Consider the following 18,063-nt stretch of genomic DNA (forward strand, 5'->3'; position numbering starts at 1 on the left):
GTTATCTTGTGTCTATGCTAGCCAATCTTGACAGGTAACTTAAATATTTATCATATAAATAAATAAAAGAGAGGTGTAATTGTGCAATATAAATGAACTAAACACAGAAAACTAATCAGTGTAAATTTTTTTCCAGGTCAGTAAACCCTCATAATATTGGCCAGCTATTAACCAGAGGAAAAATTTTGGTTTTAAATAAAGAGGTTTTCAAGATCCTGTGAAGACTTAAGTTTCTAGTTCTGTGGCCTATTAGGTACATTAAAATAGCCTGCATCGTTATTATAAATCACATGTAAATTAACAACTTTGAATGTAGTATGTGTGACTGTGAATTCAAAAGTATGTTTTTTTTCAACAATAACACCGATAGATTAAAATGTAATGACAACTGTCTCGTTTCAGTTTCAATTGTGTGTTCCAAAACACAAATTAGCTAATTAAATTAAACACAAAGTAGCAGTAATAAGGGACAAAGCAAGCAATGTTCAGATTGCACACTTGCTATGCAGACATTTAAAAAATATACCAATACATAAATTCAAATAAAAAAACTAATCATTTAAAAAAGTGTTTAGCTTATGATGTGCATGTGGTCCATTACATGTAGCATCCCCACGTTTAACCAAGCCACTTATGTAGTCAGGTGATTGAAGAAACCAATTAAGTCACTCGGTTCGCGTTGATCATTAGAGTATATAAACATAAAAATAACAGGTGACCATGAGTATTAAAAGCCAAAGAAACTTAGTAAATATTAAAACAGACAACAATCGGTCGCCGTGACAACGCTTGGGTGTTCGTTGCACTTACGTTAATTATTACCATAAACAAGATAAACACATCTGTTTGACGGATAGCAAAAAATCACCAGTAATAAACTGACTGAGTCCCGACTGAGACTGCCGCGTACGAAGACGATGTTGAAACAGATAAAAAAAAAAAAGCCAAACCCTAGCTAGCTAAGTTTATAGCTAAGTTGTGACTTAGTAATACGTCACATTTAAACTATCATTTCAAAGGTTAATCTCAGCAGATACCACAACAGGCAGCTTTCAGTTATCAACTTACCTTCACATAGAGTCACTATAAGTATAATCCAGGGCTTCTCTGAACATGTTATGGACTTATAAATCCATACCATGCACAGTTCGCCTGCATTGCTGCCATCTTGTCCTAGACGACAGGAAGGGAGAGCTCGCTCTCGGTAACGCCACCATCTCCCACATTTCAAACATTAAATAACTCTTGCATATGAGCCTCCAGAAACAGCACACCAAAACTGGCTTGTATATAAGCAGTTCAGATTCGCGTCCCTCCTCTTTGGGCGTCGTTGCCCATCTCTGAAAGGGTGGCCGTTACCCCTGTCTAGACGTGCGGCTCCACGGCCCTGCCAGCCTCTAACATGTCCCTTTTTCTCTAGCAACTGGAAGCAAATGTTTGTGAACTGACGGCATCGCTCAGACTACAATAATCAATCACAGAGCAGGTACGTCGATCAAAAAATGGAGATTTAAAAGTCAATTTCTTTGAAATGTAGCACAATATTTATATATATACACACGTGTGTGTGTGTGTGTGTGTGTGTGTGTGTGTGTGTGTGTGTGTGTGTGTGTGTGTGTGTGTGTGTGTGTGTGTGTGTGTGGGTAATAACTTGTATTTAAGAACTTTTTTGTGTGTGTGTGTGAAATCACCTGCCAGCTTCATTGAAAGTTGTATTGCAAAAATAAAAATCATTATTTCAGACTGCTAGGGCTGAAAACTGCAGGGGTAGGCAATTCTGGTCCCCAAGGGCAGCAGTCCTACAGGTTTTAGATGTTTCCCTGCTCAAACACAACTGATTCAAATTAAATGGATCGAACAGCTTATCAAGTTCTACGCAGTGACTCAGTAATTTGAATCAGGTGAGTTAAAGCTGGGAAACATCTAAAATTTGCAGGACTGTGGAACTTGAGTACTGGTGTTGCCTACCCCACTCTTGAACTGATTTGCTGTTCAGCATACTGTTTAAGGTAGAAACATCTTAGGGAAGTAAGTGGTGGTGTACAAGCTGATTTTCAGACGGCCAGAAGGCACCCAGCTGACAATGAAAGCTGTTCATAAGCCCCTGTTGTCTGAGTGACCAACTGTAATCCACCAAAAAGGCATTTGTTTTTGTCAGTCCTTATCTGTCCCCACCCTAGACAGCAAACCACCAGGCCTGGTCAGCTAGAAAATAGGTGTAAACGTCTTTTGTCTGATTTATCATGAGTAAACACAGCTGGGCAGGTAATATGGGAAACATGAATACAGGGTCCATTGTTGGAACCGTTAGTCTCTCGTGGCAGAAAGAGTATATGAGAGGAAGTATACAGTCTTCCATAAATCACCATTACTGACGAGGACTTTAACAGTCACAAACACTGTAACAAAGTTCATCTGTACTTGATCAAATTATGACATGATAGTTCTGAAACCTAATACAGAATTTCCCCGGGGGTTTAATCCACTATCAGTCACAAAACAAATGGTTTTTTAATAAGTGATGTAAAGTAACTATTTATAAATATCAAATTTATTTATTTATTATTTTTTGAGTGAAAAATTAGGCTTGTTTACTGGTGGTTCATAACTGCTCTGTGGTCTTTTGCTCTGGTCTGTTTGGGCGGCTGGACAGATGCATAGCTACAAGCGCGAGCTCTCGGTAGCTATCATTTGCCTCCCCCTATTGCCCAGCGAGGCGACCGACACTGTGAACTGCAAAACGAGTCATTGTTGTGTTACTGCAAAATGTAAATTCTTACATTACCTGAATACACGTGCTTGGTATGTTTTAGCGTCTATAGTCAAACATAATTTAACAAATGTAATGTTTTTATTTTATTTTATTTTAGTTAATTGTATTTATTTATGTTTTTAGACTAAGTATGATAAATGTAAAGACATATAATGACATCAGTTTGATCATTTCTGTGTCTAATTATGGTAAACATGCTTTTTTGGCTGTCTTACGTCTCGTCTTGGTCATGTGGGTAATTTTGTGTCTATTTATTTATTTATTTATGTTTGGCGCCTCAAGTTATTGCACCTCTATGAAACTATTAGCTCTTTGTAGATATTGTTTATATCATGTAATTTGCTGGGACATAAATTGTATTTTAGGATATAATCCAGCCCACTTGTTGGCCAATTATCTATGCAACGGTTTATTTTCAAATGAGCTATTTATTCTGAAGGACTCGAGCCGGCCGGAAGTCTTTTTGTTGTTCCTGCAGTAGGAGCGGAACACCGCTTTATCGCCATTTTAGACATCGGCGAGGCGAGCCACTGAGCTATTAGTTTCTCGAGAGCAACGTGATCGATGCCTGCAAGCTATGCCGATTATGTAGTGTTTTATATTTAATAAAAATTGCTATCACGTTATTTGACTGTTAATCTAACTGATATACCACCATTAACGTAGATACTGTTCCTGCCATGTCGACGGAGGGAGCAGCCGACCAGGTAGCTACATGCCGTTGTACTCGGCGTGCAGGCTAGCTTGATTTTTCTTTGTTTTATCATCCAGGCTTTTATACAGTCAACCTTGCTTTACTATTAACATCGCGTTTTTACATTTTATTTCAACAGTATCGAGTAGTTTTGCTAAACTATGCATACGGAACCATGTATGATTTGTTTTTTGAAGCTTGTGTACGCCATATTGAATCAACTGTAGCTACGTCGCAACGTAAAGCTAGCTCTTACTAACACTTTGAGTTAACTGTAAAGCACGCGCATTTTGTGATATTAACGCGTAGTTGCTGCGACTTAGCACTGTTCGCTAGTTTTTGTACTGGTGGCTACTTTGTGGCGCTCACTAGAACAACACGGTGAGCTAGTGGGGAAAAAGTGTTGTTTGCATTTAGCTTTATCACTTACATTCAAGTCTTCCTTAAGTGACAGGACAGATGCCTGTTAATCGGGTTCAGTAAATGAATACTATGGCCATCTATGTGAGTGCTCAGGGTAATGCTGGCCCTGTCATTCCCTTCCAGATGCCTGACTGTGATGCCTGTATTTTTTTTGTTGTCTTGCAGGCGGCAGAGTATATTCCTGAGAAGGTGAAGAAGGCAGAGAAGAAGTTGGAAGAAAACCCATATGACCTTGACGCATGGAGCATTCTGATTCGAGAAGCACAGGTTTAGTGACACAGAGTTGTATTCATGGGGCAAACTGGGAATGAGGGTGGGGTTTATGGGTTATAAATTGGGAAAATACAAAATTCTACAGGTTTTTATTTACAACCTGATTTACATGACTACCTCTACATATGTTATTTAGTATGAAATGTACGTGCATTCTCCTCTTTTAGAACCAACCCATAGATAAAGCAAGGAAGACGTATGAGCGACTTGTCTCACAGTTCCCAAGTTCTGGCAGATTCTGGAAACTGTTCATTGAAGCTGAGGTTAATACTTTTTCCTTTCTTTAGTGTGCATGGCTGGGACTTATTCTAACGTGATCAACAATGTGATTTTCACACAACCAAAATGTGTCTTACTTAAATGAAGTTTAAAGTCACAATTCTTGCTTTGAATTATTGAGCCTTCCTATTTTGGTTTGCGGTTTCAGCCCTAATCTGCAAAGGTTTTTTTTTATGTTTTTTTTTAATAATTGTAAATGTATACATGTCTGAGAATAATTTACACAGTGAAGGACCTGGATTGAACATCCATTAAGAATTATGCAAACACCTTTGTGAGGCTCTAGCAAGAGAAGAAGCTTTGTAAAGAATTGTGCCTTTAAACACAAAGGGGAAATCAGCTCGAACCTTTTTTTTCACATAATTCCTTATGTTCCCAGGATTTAAAAAAAAAAAATATATATATATCTGCGCCGTATTTAAATGGGGTAAAGTGAATTTGTTGCATGTTTGGTCTGCAACAGTATTAAAACTATTTTAATAGTATTGGAGTGCATTAGCCTTTTATTCACTTGTCGTGTCAATTTATTGCCTCCTGTGTCATTTCTTTGGGGTAAAGTTTTATTTTTTAAGAAAAATCTTGTGTGGCCCATTCTTCCCTTGAGATGTTTCTCCCCCACTCCTGCCTGAGTACATAACTCATTTGCCTTGCTGCCATCAACAGGCTTTGCTGTAGTGCAACAAGCTTTATACTGGATTAAATTTCCCTTGCACCTGATCATTTATGTACCCTGAGCATATTTTGTAATGTCCTATACCCCTGCCAACTGGTGTAATGGTTTCCATAGTTAAAAGTATCAAATATCAAAGCATTTAAATTTAGCTTTTGGCTAAAAGCGCCCCACATACTTCAGAAGCATTACTATTATGCTGTAAATTGACTGTAGTTATCTAGTGGTTGTCATGCTTTGTTGTGGGGCTTCTTTTCCCTCTCAATTGACACTTCCCCTGCCACCCACCCACTTCTCTCCCATATCTTGCCATGTTGGCTTCACCTATTGAAATAGGAGAAAGAACTCATCATTAGGCCTTTATTGAGCAGTCTTTAGTAATTTACTGTAATTGCTTAGCATTGATAAAATATTCTTTTAAAATGATTATTATTCACTACCATCACTCCTTCTATCAAATAGACAGCAGCCTACATTAAAAGAAATAGCATTTTCTATAATGTGTAGTTCTGCTATTTGCACAATGTTAGTTTGTAGCTGTCAATGAAGAAGTGAAGTTCCAAGAGAGCAAAGGGATCTGCATTACACTTTGAAAAGCAATAAAACAAAGTCAGAAGCTATTCTGACAGCAGTGGAAAGAATTTTGTATACTTTAAGCTGTGACTTTGTAATGATAGAGTGCACATGGTTGTCTCATTCTTGACAAGATGGAACTCAAACAGATGGCAAAAAAGTATGTTTTATGTGGTAAGTGATTAGGAAAGATTGAAATGCTGTATTAATAGTGATAATAAAGGGGAGTGGGTAGAAAAGATGAAGAGTCCAAAGGGGAAATAATTTTTTAAATACGCACTTACAATAAATAAAGGCCATTGTGGTTTTGAACTTTAACTGCAAAAAGTGAAGTCCTTTGAAGTATTTTAAAACCCCTTTTTTGTGTCACACTATCGTATATACATTTTTATTTGTATTCATAAATCTTTCTAAACCTCAGGACACATAGCTTGGCATATAAATCACACTGTAGTTCAGACAGGCATGTAGGTTGTTAAATTCCCATTTGAAGTGTTTAAAAAGGGATATTTATTGCATGTCTATGTAGCATAACTTGTAATTTATAGTATAAGAAATAACTCCCTCTGGTAAGTATGTCTATGAGCTCTTATTTGTCCCCTTCTGAGAACCATATGGACCATGAAGTTAAATATTTGACAGACGGCCCCAAACTGTAACAGAGCATAAACTTCAGTGAGGTTCTGTTTAGCTCCAACTTGCCTTGTGTAAGAGTTCTGTTTTCTAAGCTTTTATAAAGACCTTGTTTGCAGAATTTGCTCACCAGGCAAACAAGTCCTCCTTTTTATTTTTTTATTACTCAAACACTTAGTACTAAAAGGTACTTGTATGTCATTTTGTAGTAACAATCCATCCTCAGAAAGTCTTGAATCAGACTTTACAAGAATCAAGCTGTCAGGGTTACTTCATGCACTGCATGAATCTAAAGGTTGAGTGAGATACATGTGCCCTGTGGTGAATGTTAGCACATGTTGGCTGTCACAGATTGGTGCTGATGTATTAATAGTTGCCTTTTGCATGAAAGCATAACAGTTTTCTGCCGAGCACGAGAAGAGCATATTAAAGAAATTTCCCCAATCTCTGAACTTTTCAGATGCCTTATTTATTTATTTTGGGGTGTGCAAGAAATCATTAATGATCTATGTCACACAATGTCATAAGGAGGGGGAACCAGCAGGGGGTAAAAAACAACTTTCTTTCCTCCACAGACAGCGTTACCCTGTTAGTTTATAATACATCGCTCATCTAGAAACTGAGAATTGAATACTTAATGAAATATGCCTGATGAAGTAAATAATTAGATTTTAGAAAAGAGAAATTTGGCTCACAGTAAATGTTCTACAAACATTTTTTTCTTCACACAAATAAATTGATTTAATTTCCTAATAGAAATGATGCTTTTTTTTACCTTGTTTGGTACTAAATGTTTTACTACTCAAGCTCTCAGAAAAAAAAGAAACATTATGGTGGGCGAAAGGATCGTATAGGTTTTTGTTTTTAGTTTGTTTTTGTTTTTTTCCCTCTTCTTTAGTAGATTTCTTACAGCTTTACTCATCCGGTAGGGTGAATGGAGGGAATCGGCATGTTAGAACAGGTGAATTGAAAATATAACGGCCTGCAGACTCACCCATATTAAATCATTGCTGTGTGTTTATCATTTAGCTTATAAAGAGCAAAAACTGCTTTAGACGTAACAAGTGTTCTCATGTCTTGGAGGCCACTAGTGGTTCTGTTATACAGTTCATGTTTTCAGCAAGTAAATTTTGTCATCTTTTTAATGAGTAGAAAGACACAAGTAGTGTGTTGTCCAGTTTAAATAGTCTTTTAAAAGCTCTATTTAGGACTACATATTGTATTTCACCTTCATGGCGACGTATTTCCAAGGGAAATGACTCATTTCTTGTTTCGAAGTGTTAAATTGATTTATTATAAGTTAATGAACTAATGTCTCTGTAATCAGGATTAGCTTTTAAGAGCTTGTGGTGTAAATTAATTGTTTTGTAGCAACTTACCTTACAGATTAAATGGCACCAAGCATTTTAAATGATTGGATAGTTTTGAGCAGAGTAAAGCTAAAGTAAGAGAAGGTATAGAGAAATCCATCTGGACACGGGTTTAATTTGAGTTACCTGTGCTTATAGCTTCATTCTGATCACTTTTGAGACTACAATACAGTGTCATTGTATACGCTTGGTCTGCTAAGTTCGGTTTGCTGCAGTTTAAACTGAACCCACATTTACCTCCCGAGAGGAAAGTAAAACATGCACTCAGTGTTTTACAGTTATGAACAGTCGGTGAGATAGGATTGCTCTGGCACTCCAGATAGAAAATGCTATTACCACAGACAGATCAGCCTCATATTTATTTCAGGTAGATATGGGACTAATTCAGCAGTAGGCCAAAACATATTAAGTGCTGCAGTAGTGTTTTCCAGTTGAGTGCAGCTTCATTTGTCTACCCCCGATTCATGGCAAAGTCATCTCGGGACACTTTTAAAGATACAGTCCAGCTCAATCCATTGTAGTGATGTTATAATCCAGTTAAAACAAAATCATTACATGTTCCACTTTAGTCCAATTTGTCATAACATATAAATAGGTCAATAAAAAAAGTCTAAATAAGAGTACCATGCGTACCTGGAACTGTGTAAGAAAAGTTGTTTTTGTTTTTTTTTTTCCCCAATTGGTATTTTAGTGAAAATGTTCTGTTTTCATTATTTATTTTTTAAAATTGATAGTCTAACCTGCATTTTCTTTTCTTTTTAAAGCATGTGATGACACATAAAGAAAATAAACCCCTTTTTCACAGTAATTTGTCATTCTTGTGTGAATTTCACTATGTTGATCTTCAAAGTCATGTGTGAGTGTGTTTGAATGATCAAATTGGCATGAATGCATGTTTCCTTTAAGCCTCGAGTATAGAATGTGCTGGTATTAATATTGTATTTACACTCTTATTTGCAGATCAAGGCTAAAAACTATGACAAGGTAGAAAAGGTAAGTATTCAAGATGCTTTTTAAAGTCTAAAATGTGAGAGTTAAAGTATGTTTGAGAGTGTGTTTTCTGTTAAATGCTCTATGATTACTGTGAATGTATGTCCCCACAACAAAGTTTGTTTCTCTGGATGCTTACTTGCCGTGTTATTTGTGACTTTATTTCTACAACAGTTTGCAGTACTATGGATTTAATGTGTTTGGAAAAAAATAATGTATATTTTATTATTTTTTTGGTACCTTGATTAAATTAATATACCATTTATTTATTGATTGAATTATTCCAAATGGAATATAGTTGAGTGCTGGCACTGTCATTTCTGCACTGGTTTGCTGATTCTGTTTCTTAAAATAAAATATGCAAATGGGTCTTTAAATGTCTACTTATTTCAAATTTTACTTAAAATATAATACAAGACATGAAAAATTTTTTAACTCCAGTTTGAAAATGACTGATACAGAGGTCACAGAAGACTTTGAAATGATGTTGATTCATTTAAAGTACATCACACAATTCTGATATATGAAACCTGCATTTATTATTTCTTTATTTGACAAGAAAAGAAAATACTTCTGGGTTTTTCATAGTGCAGTTGGTTATCCTAACACATCGGGCACTTGAACATTTATCTGCGTACTAGTAACTAGTACACATGCGTTTAAAAGCTCTGTTGTAGCATATAGAACTTAGTAGACATTTGGTCCAAGAGTTATTTTTTCTGACAATCTCTTGGCTTTGTAGTTGTTCCAGAGATGCCTAATGAAAGTGTTGCACATCGACCTGTGGAAATGCTACCTCTCATATGTTCGAGAGACCAAAGGGAAACTCCCCAGCTACAAGTAAGAAGACCTGCTGCATATTCGGGTTAAGCGTGGCGATAGCTATTTTGTTGTAAGCTGCACATTCTACAACATGCAACATTCTTTACCCTCAGAGAGAAGATGGCCCAGGCGTATGACTTTGCACTTGATAAGATTGGGATGGAGATTATGTCCTATCAGGTATACAGATCTTTGATTTGTATTTTTTATATGAACTTCTCTTATATACTGTCACCTAACCTGATGCTGATTCTTCTGTCAGATTTGGGTGGATTACATCAATTTCCTGAAAGGAGTGTAAGTCTTCCTTTTTTTGTTTGCTTGATATTTTGCTGGATCAGCAACTTTTGAATCCTGTCATTTTTGCTTTGTGTTTAATTAGTGAGGCTGTGGGCTCATACGCAGAGAACCAGCGAATCACTGCTGTGCGAAGGGTGTACCAGAGAGGCTGTGTGAACCCTATGATCAACATTGAACAGCTGTGGAGAGATTATAGCAAATATGAGGAGGCAAGTGACCCATGCCCAGTATTAATGTGCATTTCTTTCTATACAATAATACTTAATCCTTTGGGATGTCTTTGTTTATATTTCTTCATAACTGTTCCCCTGATATATCAGCTGTCACATAAAAGGTAGATTAAGACAGGCCAATAATATTTTATTTATAATGTTGGACTTGGTCGTCATTGAGAACGCAGTACAATATTATGTGTGCAAAAGTATGGATATCCAGGATTGCCACTTAATTCGAATATTAAATTAAATTTTTAGCCAGTGTGGTGACAATCATGAGCCACCTTGTTTTTATTAGAACAGCCGTGTAAAGAAATGAATTATGCCACAGCCAAAGGACATTGTAAGACTGATCAGAGATTGTGTACAAATGAAGGAAACAGAGAAAAACTGCAAGAAAAATGCTCCTGTAAAAAAGCTGTCCAAAGCTCCCAAAGAGAACATAACTGCCAATCAAAGGATCCTTGCAAAAAATTGAATTGCCTAAAGTCTGCCTAAAAATATTTAAAGGTTTAATTAGACATAAGAACCAAGAAAGCCACTGCTTCCCATCATAGGAACCTTTTCCCATTACTAAAGCACAGTGGTGATAGTATTATGGTTTGGCTTGTGTCACTGCATCTGGGCTGCAATGGCTTTCTATCATCAGTGGAACTATGATTGATTAAAAAAAATATATATATATTTGTTTGTTTTTTTAACTATACTAGCATATTCTGAAAGAATACATCAGAATGTCCCAGAGAAAGGGTCTTTAATTAGCATACATGGATAAAGGTGTAGCATGTAATAAAATCAAAGTCAATGATAGAACCTTTTAATATATCATCATTAAATCACATATTTCTATTGGTATGTAACTGCTAAAAATAACTTGTGTTTTTAATTTCTTTGAATGAGCCATTTATACCTGCTTGCCTTGGGTTCACATTTATGGAGGATCAGGAGGGTCTTTGAAATAGCAGCACAGTATTTTGATGATGAGTAATTAATTGTGAAATAAAAATAAAAAAATTTAAATATAAATTCAAGAATTATTTCATGCAAAAAGAAATTAAATTTTAAACACAATTCAAATTGAATTATTAAAGATGAATTGCATATTTTTTATGACTGTTGTGAAGCACATTGAGTACCTTTTTGGTTACTGTAAAGGGCTTTACGAGTAAAATTTGATGTATTGATTGATATTGAAAGATAATTCATTATTAAATACTGTGATTTGTATATGTATTTTCAAATTCTATGTCAAAAAGGAGAAATAAATAACACAATTCATAAATGTGGTTATAAATACCGTTCCATTTCACACAGTTAAAAAGATAATTCCCTTTTCCACACACCCCACCTCCTTCCTTTTTATAAATCGTTTTTGCAACTGAGTTTCCTAAATTATTTACTGTCTCCATTTAGCTTTTGCATTACACTTTAGGGCAGTGAAAACCAAGTTAAACCAATCACAGCTGCTCCTCAAACATAACTGGCTCTCTCATTGGTTAGACAGCCACACTTGGATATTTGTCTTGCATTTCAAAGACCCTCCTGGTCCTTCATAGGCAGACATGGCAGCTGCCATATTTGTGACACCCTTTTTACCACGGTGTCTCTGAATGGACAAACAACTCTGTGTGACATGACAACACCCTGACTTTTAAAAGTGCAGTGCTGGCACCTCTCAATCCACTCACAGATGATAACATGTTTATGTCTGGAAGCATTTTGGCCACTGATGGCCACCATCCATTCACAGCTGTGCTTGGCATTTGAAGTAAATTCTATGGTCATCTTTACTACCAGATGTCAGCAGTACTTACACACTGACTTTAAGTGTAAAAGTTATTCAACCAAAGATTTATTAAAGAGGATCCAAGTTAGATTTTTAGAATTGACGAGTCAAAGCTCTGACCTGAATCCCATAAAACCTAAGCTAAGATGATTCAGATTTAAAAATACTCTATTGATGTAAATATGGAAACAGTGGAAACACTAAAATGCTGTTAATTCTGTAGTGAAGGGCAATACCAGATACAGAAAGTTAAGATTAACACATTGTTGCTCTTCACAGATATGTGATACTCAATCATTTCCTCCATTTATAAAATGCAAAGTATAATTTTTTATTTAACTTGTATAACCGTTTCAGGTAGTTTTGGAGGAAGTTTAGCAGAGATTTAAACATTTGTAGAGTTCTCAGGCTTTTAGTACTGCTCTTTCTGTGCACACTTTAACTTTAAAACATGAAAGCTTTGGAGAATTTTCAAGTACTGGACTGACCTATTTAATTCATGAACAGGGAATCAATATCCACTTGGCTAAAAAGATGATTGAAGATCGAAGTAGAGACTACATGAACGCCAGAAGAGTGGCTAAGGTGAGATATTGAACAAATATGCACAGAAGTATTTTCAATGTTTGTGCTAAAAATGTTCTTGTAAACTAACATATTGTTGTATTTCTGTTCCATGATGCAGGAATATGAGACAGTGATGAAGGGACTAGACAGGAATGCTCCCTCAGTACCACCCCAGAACTCTCCTCAGGAGGCACAGCAAGTGGAAATGTGGAAGAAATACATCCAGTGGGAAAAAAGTAACCCGTTGCGTACAGAAGATCAGACGCTCATCACAAAGAGAGGCAAGTTTTAGTCTTTTTCTCATATTTGTCATTGGTTTGTGTGAAGATCCGTGTCCTGTACAAATATAACCACTAGAGGGCGTAAATTGACATTTTTCAACTCTTAACTGATTTAATGTTGTGACTTTATATTGTATAAAGCCACAATTATGCTGTCAGTTGACGTCAGTGTTCTGTGTTGCAGTGATGTTTGCCTACGAGCAGTGCCTGCTGGTGCTGGGACACCATCCAGATATATGGTATGAGGCAGCACAGTACCTGGAGCAGTCCAGCAAACTACTGGCAGAGAAAGGGGTATGAGATATGTCATTTAAGTCTTTTATTAGATTTTTTTTTTTTTAACAATTAAATTTAGATAGAAAGTGAAACAGGTGTTCACATATAACAGGCACACATAGAGAAGGAGAAAAAACAATCATTTGAAAAGTAAAACAAGGTACATATGAGGAAACTTTAAGAAAATGAAAGAAAAGAGCCAATGATAACAATAGACTAAAAGTAATCCCTCCTTTGTTACCACCAGTAGGCCAAACCATTTGAACCAGTCCGATTGGTTACAGGTGCAATGTCTCTAAGAAATGCTCCTCTGAAACTTTTCCACGTAGTGCTTTTAGGCCTTAAACAGGACATGATGTCTGCTACACAATGTTAATAAGTGAGGAGAGCAGTATCCCTCCACTTAAGGAGCACAGCTTGTCTGGCTAGAAGAGTGGCAACGGACAGAGCCTGGCATTTTCTTGGGGTCAGCTGTATATGCTCTCCAAAAAAGTCTGGATCTAATTTAACCTTAAAGATCTGAGAGAGGGAGTCAAACACTTCCGTCCAATTTCTGTTAAGGCTAGGACAAGACCAGTATGTGAATGAATGAGGCTTCAGCAGTTCTGAATTTGTCACAATAAGTACTAACCCCAGAATATAAACTTAGAGAGTTTGTTTTTTAGCAAATGAGCTCAATGGACCACCTTGAACTGAGTAAGGTAGTGATGGGAGCACAGGAAAGCTGCAGAGTAAATACCGACTCGCAAATATCTAAAGAAATCCAACTTAGAAAGGCAAGATTTCATACTTAACTGATCAAATGAAGCCAGATTATTATCAATCAACAGGTTACCGGAGCATCTGATACTTTTGTTGTGCCAATTCAGAAAAGCAGTATCTTGAATAGATGGTATAAATAATGATTTGGTATGCAATGAGTTTGAAGAGAGAAAAACTGTGCATCCAAATTTTTAAGGAGCGTCTAACTCCAGGGTTCCAGCTGAAAAGCAGGCGGTCATCTGCACTGAGTGAAACCTTGTGTTGAGTGTTGTCTCTCCAGATGCCCAACATGTCATTACAATCACAGAGGACCATGGCAAGGGGTTCAATAGCCAAATCCAAAAGTAAAGAGCTCAAACGACACTTGGCTGGTTTTTCTGTGCAATCTGAACAGTTTCGATAGCTGTGAGCTTGTACAAATAGAAACAGATGCTTTTGGATGTAACAGTTTGATCCATGAGATCAAACTTGGCCCAAAGCCAAACTTCTCCATGGCTGCAAATGAGTAGCCAGTTTTCACATGCTCTAATGTTTTTCAGCATCAAGCGAGATAATACATTCAGGAACATCATTGGAAGCAAAATAAATTGTCAGAGTGCTGTTTACTGAAGTGAGGATGCCTTTCTTTTTTAAAGCCAGTCTGATCTCAAGATACAGTTGTTGGAAGGATGGTCTCCAGCCTGCGGATTAGCCAGGATTTTAGATCTTTGTTTTAGAGGGAAAAGGTCTATAAGAGGCACAATTTTTCTTTAGCAATACGTGTAATACAAGCATTGTTAAATGACTGTGGAAGGCATCCCTGTGTAAAAGATTCAGATATAACTGAGCACAACATTGAGTAGAGGATTGTGGAGAATTTCTGGGCTGGGAAACCATCCAGACCTTGACAGTCACCTGACTGCAATGAAGAGAGAATTGTATGTTTACCTAAGATAAGATATGAAACTGTGCCTAAAATCAGCCGAGAGCTTTGGAGAGTAGAGGTTGCGTAAAAAGGCAGCAGTTTAATTTTGTATGGTTTGAGCTTCAGAGGTATATAGTTAAGAACAGGACTGATTTGTAGGTGATCTGAGGGGATAGAGCTGTATGAGAGTCTGATGTGTGGAGTGCATTGCTTGGCCTTAAAGCGTCAAAGCTGGTTGGCGAGTATTTGATCAGGTTTGTTGCCATGAACATAGGCTGGCTTACCTGAGTATCGTGTAGTTTACCACAGACAATTTGGCAAAATAACTTCAGCAGAGTGGAAATGCTGCCCCTTCCAGTCTAAAAGAAGATGGCCATTATCTGAGCTACAGATGTGTGTTTCTTGTAGAAATACTATTTATGAGTTTAAGGTATGAAACAGCCTTTCTTCTCTTGATAGGGTGGTTTAAGCTGTGTTGTAACTATCTGTGCATGGCATTTGGTAGCAAAGGATGAACCTTACCTGTAAGCAACATGGCATGACTATGCCAGGTGGATGATCTTCACTGGCATCTGGGCAGCAACAGAGTCATTTAAGTCTTGAATTTAAAGTAAAATTGTGAAAATGTTTGCACTTTTTAGGTGTCAAAACTTTAGGTCAAATGGTTCCATAATTTTTTTTAATGTTCCCTCAGGACATGAATAATTCAAAGCTGTTCAGTGACGAGGCAGCGAACATCTACGAACGTGCCATTGGGACTCTTCTAAAAAAGAACATGCTTCTCTACTTTGCGTTTGCTGACTATGAAGAAGTGAGTGTTACACATTCAGCACAAACTGAACAAAACAAATGAGAGACATGAGGAACTTTTCAGCACTTTTCTTTTGCTGCCTTCACAGAGTCGCATGAAGTACGAGAAAGTCCACAGCATTTATAATAAGCTGCTTGCCATAGACGACATTGATCCCACGCTGGTCTACATCCAGTATATGAAGTTTGCCCGAAGGGCAGAGGGCATAAAATCAGGTCGCACCATCTTCAAAAAGGCACGAGAAGATCCACGCACACGTCACCATGTGTACGTGTCTGCAGCGCTGATGGAGTACTACTGCAGCAAAGTAAGAGAAACAATGTGCACTTTGGGTTCACCTCATCACACGTCATCATCTCCACATAAATCATTACATCTTCTTTGTTTACATGTTTTGTTTTGTTTTTTTTCTTAACAGGATAAATCAGTGGCCTTCAAGATTTTTGAGCTTGGTTTGAAGAAATATGGTGACATTCCAGAGTACATACTTGCATATATTGATTACCTCTCACACCTTAATGGTATGTGCCAATAGTATTGTTTAAAATATAAAAGCAAAATATCCTGTTGATTACTTTTGACCACATGGATTTATAGGTGCCTCCTTTTAAGAAGTATCATATTAAATGTTATCTTGTTTTTCTTTTGTACATCTTCCCTTGTCCTTTCGCACATCAGAGGATAACAACACCAGGGTTTTGTTTGAACGCGTCCTCACCTCAGGAAGCTTATCCCCAGAAAAGTCAGGGTAATGTCAAGCACCTGTTAAACTGAATTTAGCTGTTTCTGAAGACGCTTGTAAACTTAAATGAGTTTTTTTGGTCTGCAGTGAGATCTGGGCTCGGTTCCTTGCCTTTGAGAGCAACATAGGAGACCTGGCCAGTATTCTGAAAGTAGAGCGCCGGCGTTTCACTGCGTTCAAAGACGAATATGAGGGCAAAGAAACAGCCTTGCTCGTAGATAGATACAAGTTCATGGACCTGTATCCCTGCTCTACCAGTGAACTCAAAGCCCTGGGATACAAGGTGTGTATTTCCTCCTTTGTAGGCAGAAACATATTATGTTTTTCTTTTTTTCTTTTTTTTTTCCTGCCATGTTAAGCTAATAAGGCTGCTCTGGGCATTTTTTTAAATCTATATCTCCTGGATTTTTGTAGGATGTGTCTCGTGCCAAGCTGGCAGCACTGCTTCCAGAGACTGTGGTAGCCCCCTCTGTGCCTGCACTGAAGGATGAAGTTGACCGTAAACCTGAGTACCCCAAACCAGACACCAATCAGATGATCCCCTTCCAGCCACGTCACCTTGCCCGTATGTAGTCCTTAGTCCCATATGCAAAACAAATCTGTGAACCCACTTTTGCAAGCTCAATATTAGTATGTTAGAATATTTTTGCAAGTATGCTGCTTCTCTTTTTCCACTCCTGTTTCTCCTGATAGACCGAATGGATTAAAAGATTAATCCTTAATGTAAGTTCTTGTGTTTTTCTTGTACAGCTCCAGGTTTACACCCTGTCCCTGGTGGAGTGTTCCCAGTCCCCCCCGCTGCTGTTGTCCTAATGAAGCTGCTCCCTCCACCTACGTCCTTCGCTGTGAGTAACAGCAGCTTAATGCTATCAAGCTCATATTTACTGGAAATAATTTAAAGACATAAGCAGCAATGGGGTTTTGTTCTTTTTAGCAAGGATTCAAAAATCTATTTGTTTTTGTTGCAGGGTCCTTTTGTCCAAGTAGATGAGCTCATGGAAACTTTCAGGAGATGCATACTTCCTGAAAGTAAGTTACATTTGGTGACTCTTTAGATGTCAAATGTTTTTGTCTTTGTTATAGCACTGCAATGAAAATGCAACAGTGACCAAATGATTAATCCTCAGTTGGTCACTGTTCATTCAAATTTAAACAACTGTGCTCATAAAATTGGTAACTGTTTCATCTATTTGGGCGTGTTTTGTGCTCCTTGTAGCCGTTGATGCTGCTGTAGAGCTGATCACTGGCAGACAGCCGGATGCAGGCGGGGAGGGCAACGGATCCATGGAGAACCACACCATTGCCAAGTCGCTCAAGAGGCCTAATGCAGACTCAGACGAGGAGGATGACAAGGGAGCTGTGGCTCCGCCCATACACGACATCTACCGTGCGCGCCAACAGAAGAGGATTCGATAAGCTAAAACATACAGAGAACCCTTCAGAATGTAATCTTAACAGGTGGTCATATAGGATAAGTGTACACGTCCACGTCACAGATTATATTTCACAAGCAGACAAACATGCATACAGTATGCACACCTGAGTGTTTCTGTGGCTTTGGTTTTTGTCAGCAGTTTTTGTTTTTAAAGACTGACCATTATACTGTACAAAATTTTTAATTCAACCGTGGACTTTGACACACATCTCAGCTTTTGTTTGGCCTTGTTATGTCCAAAGGATGGAAATGTACAAAACCTTTTTTTTTTTTCTTTTTTTAGATAACTGAAGGAAACAATGTTCCTTTCAATAAAAAGTGAAAAAGAACTTAAACCAACTGTGTTTTTTAATTTGAATTTAAAATTGTACTAATTTATTTATTTGCTTTGGACTTAAAAACTGGACATTTTATCACCACTTCTCTCCAAGTTTATATGCGTAGGTTTTAAAGTTACCAGAAGGGGGCATCATTTGCCTTGGTT

The 18,063-nt window shown here is 37.4% G+C and overlaps 2 protein-coding genes across 6 annotated transcripts in view; one reads left to right on the forward strand and one right to left on the reverse strand.

The window, feature by feature from the left end:
* hipk3b (homeodomain interacting protein kinase 3b) overlaps positions 1-1,411 on the reverse strand; it is a 40,005-nt gene extending 38,594 nt beyond the window's left edge. For 3 of the 5 annotated variants that reach the window (XM_041985930.1, XM_041985922.1, XM_041985914.1), the window contains exon 1: positions 1,069-1,410. In XM_041985930.1, the coding sequence (XP_041841864.1) occupies positions 1,069-1,141 (73 nt within the window). In that variant the 5' untranslated portion in view covers positions 1,142-1,410. Of the gene's footprint in view, positions 1-1,068 lie in introns of all 5 variants that reach the window. The other 2 variants (XM_041985910.1, XM_041985935.1) reach the window with 1 other exon arrangement.
* A 1,833-nt stretch (positions 1,412-3,244) lies between these two features.
* On the forward strand, positions 3,245-17,926 carry cstf3 (cleavage stimulation factor, 3' pre-RNA, subunit 3). The gene is made up of 20 exons (XM_041994563.1): positions 3,245-3,480; positions 4,056-4,157; positions 4,331-4,426; positions 8,649-8,681; positions 9,421-9,518; positions 9,614-9,680; positions 9,763-9,797; positions 9,883-10,009; positions 12,309-12,386; positions 12,487-12,649; positions 12,834-12,943; positions 15,286-15,402; positions 15,491-15,709; positions 15,821-15,923; positions 16,081-16,150; positions 16,232-16,427; positions 16,559-16,709; positions 16,895-16,989; positions 17,113-17,173; positions 17,361-17,926. Exons 1-20 carry the CDS (start codon positions 3,454-3,456, stop codon positions 17,558-17,560), a joined length of 2,148 nt encoding a protein of 715 aa, XP_041850497.1. The 5' UTR covers positions 3,245-3,453; the 3' UTR covers positions 17,561-17,926.
* Positions 17,927-18,063: the final 137 nt, after the last annotated feature.

The sequence above is a fragment of the Melanotaenia boesemani genome, chromosome 1, assembly GCF_017639745.1.
Source record: "Melanotaenia boesemani isolate fMelBoe1 chromosome 1, fMelBoe1.pri, whole genome shotgun sequence".
Taxonomy (NCBI): domain Eukaryota; kingdom Metazoa; phylum Chordata; class Actinopteri; order Atheriniformes; family Melanotaeniidae; genus Melanotaenia; species Melanotaenia boesemani.

Excerpts from the sequence above, each read along its gene's own strand:
- cstf3 (XM_041994563.1), top strand. The coding sequence starts at position 3,454 with ATGTCGACGGAGGGAGCAGCCGACCAG. Across the intron at positions 10,010-12,308 it reads ATTATAGCAAATATGAGGAG|GGAATCAATATCCACTTGGC; the intron begins GCAAGTGACCCA and ends ATTCATGAACAG. Across the intron at positions 12,650-12,833 it reads GACGCTCATCACAAAGAGAG|TGATGTTTGCCTACGAGCAG; the intron begins GCAAGTTTTAGT and ends TCTGTGTTGCAG.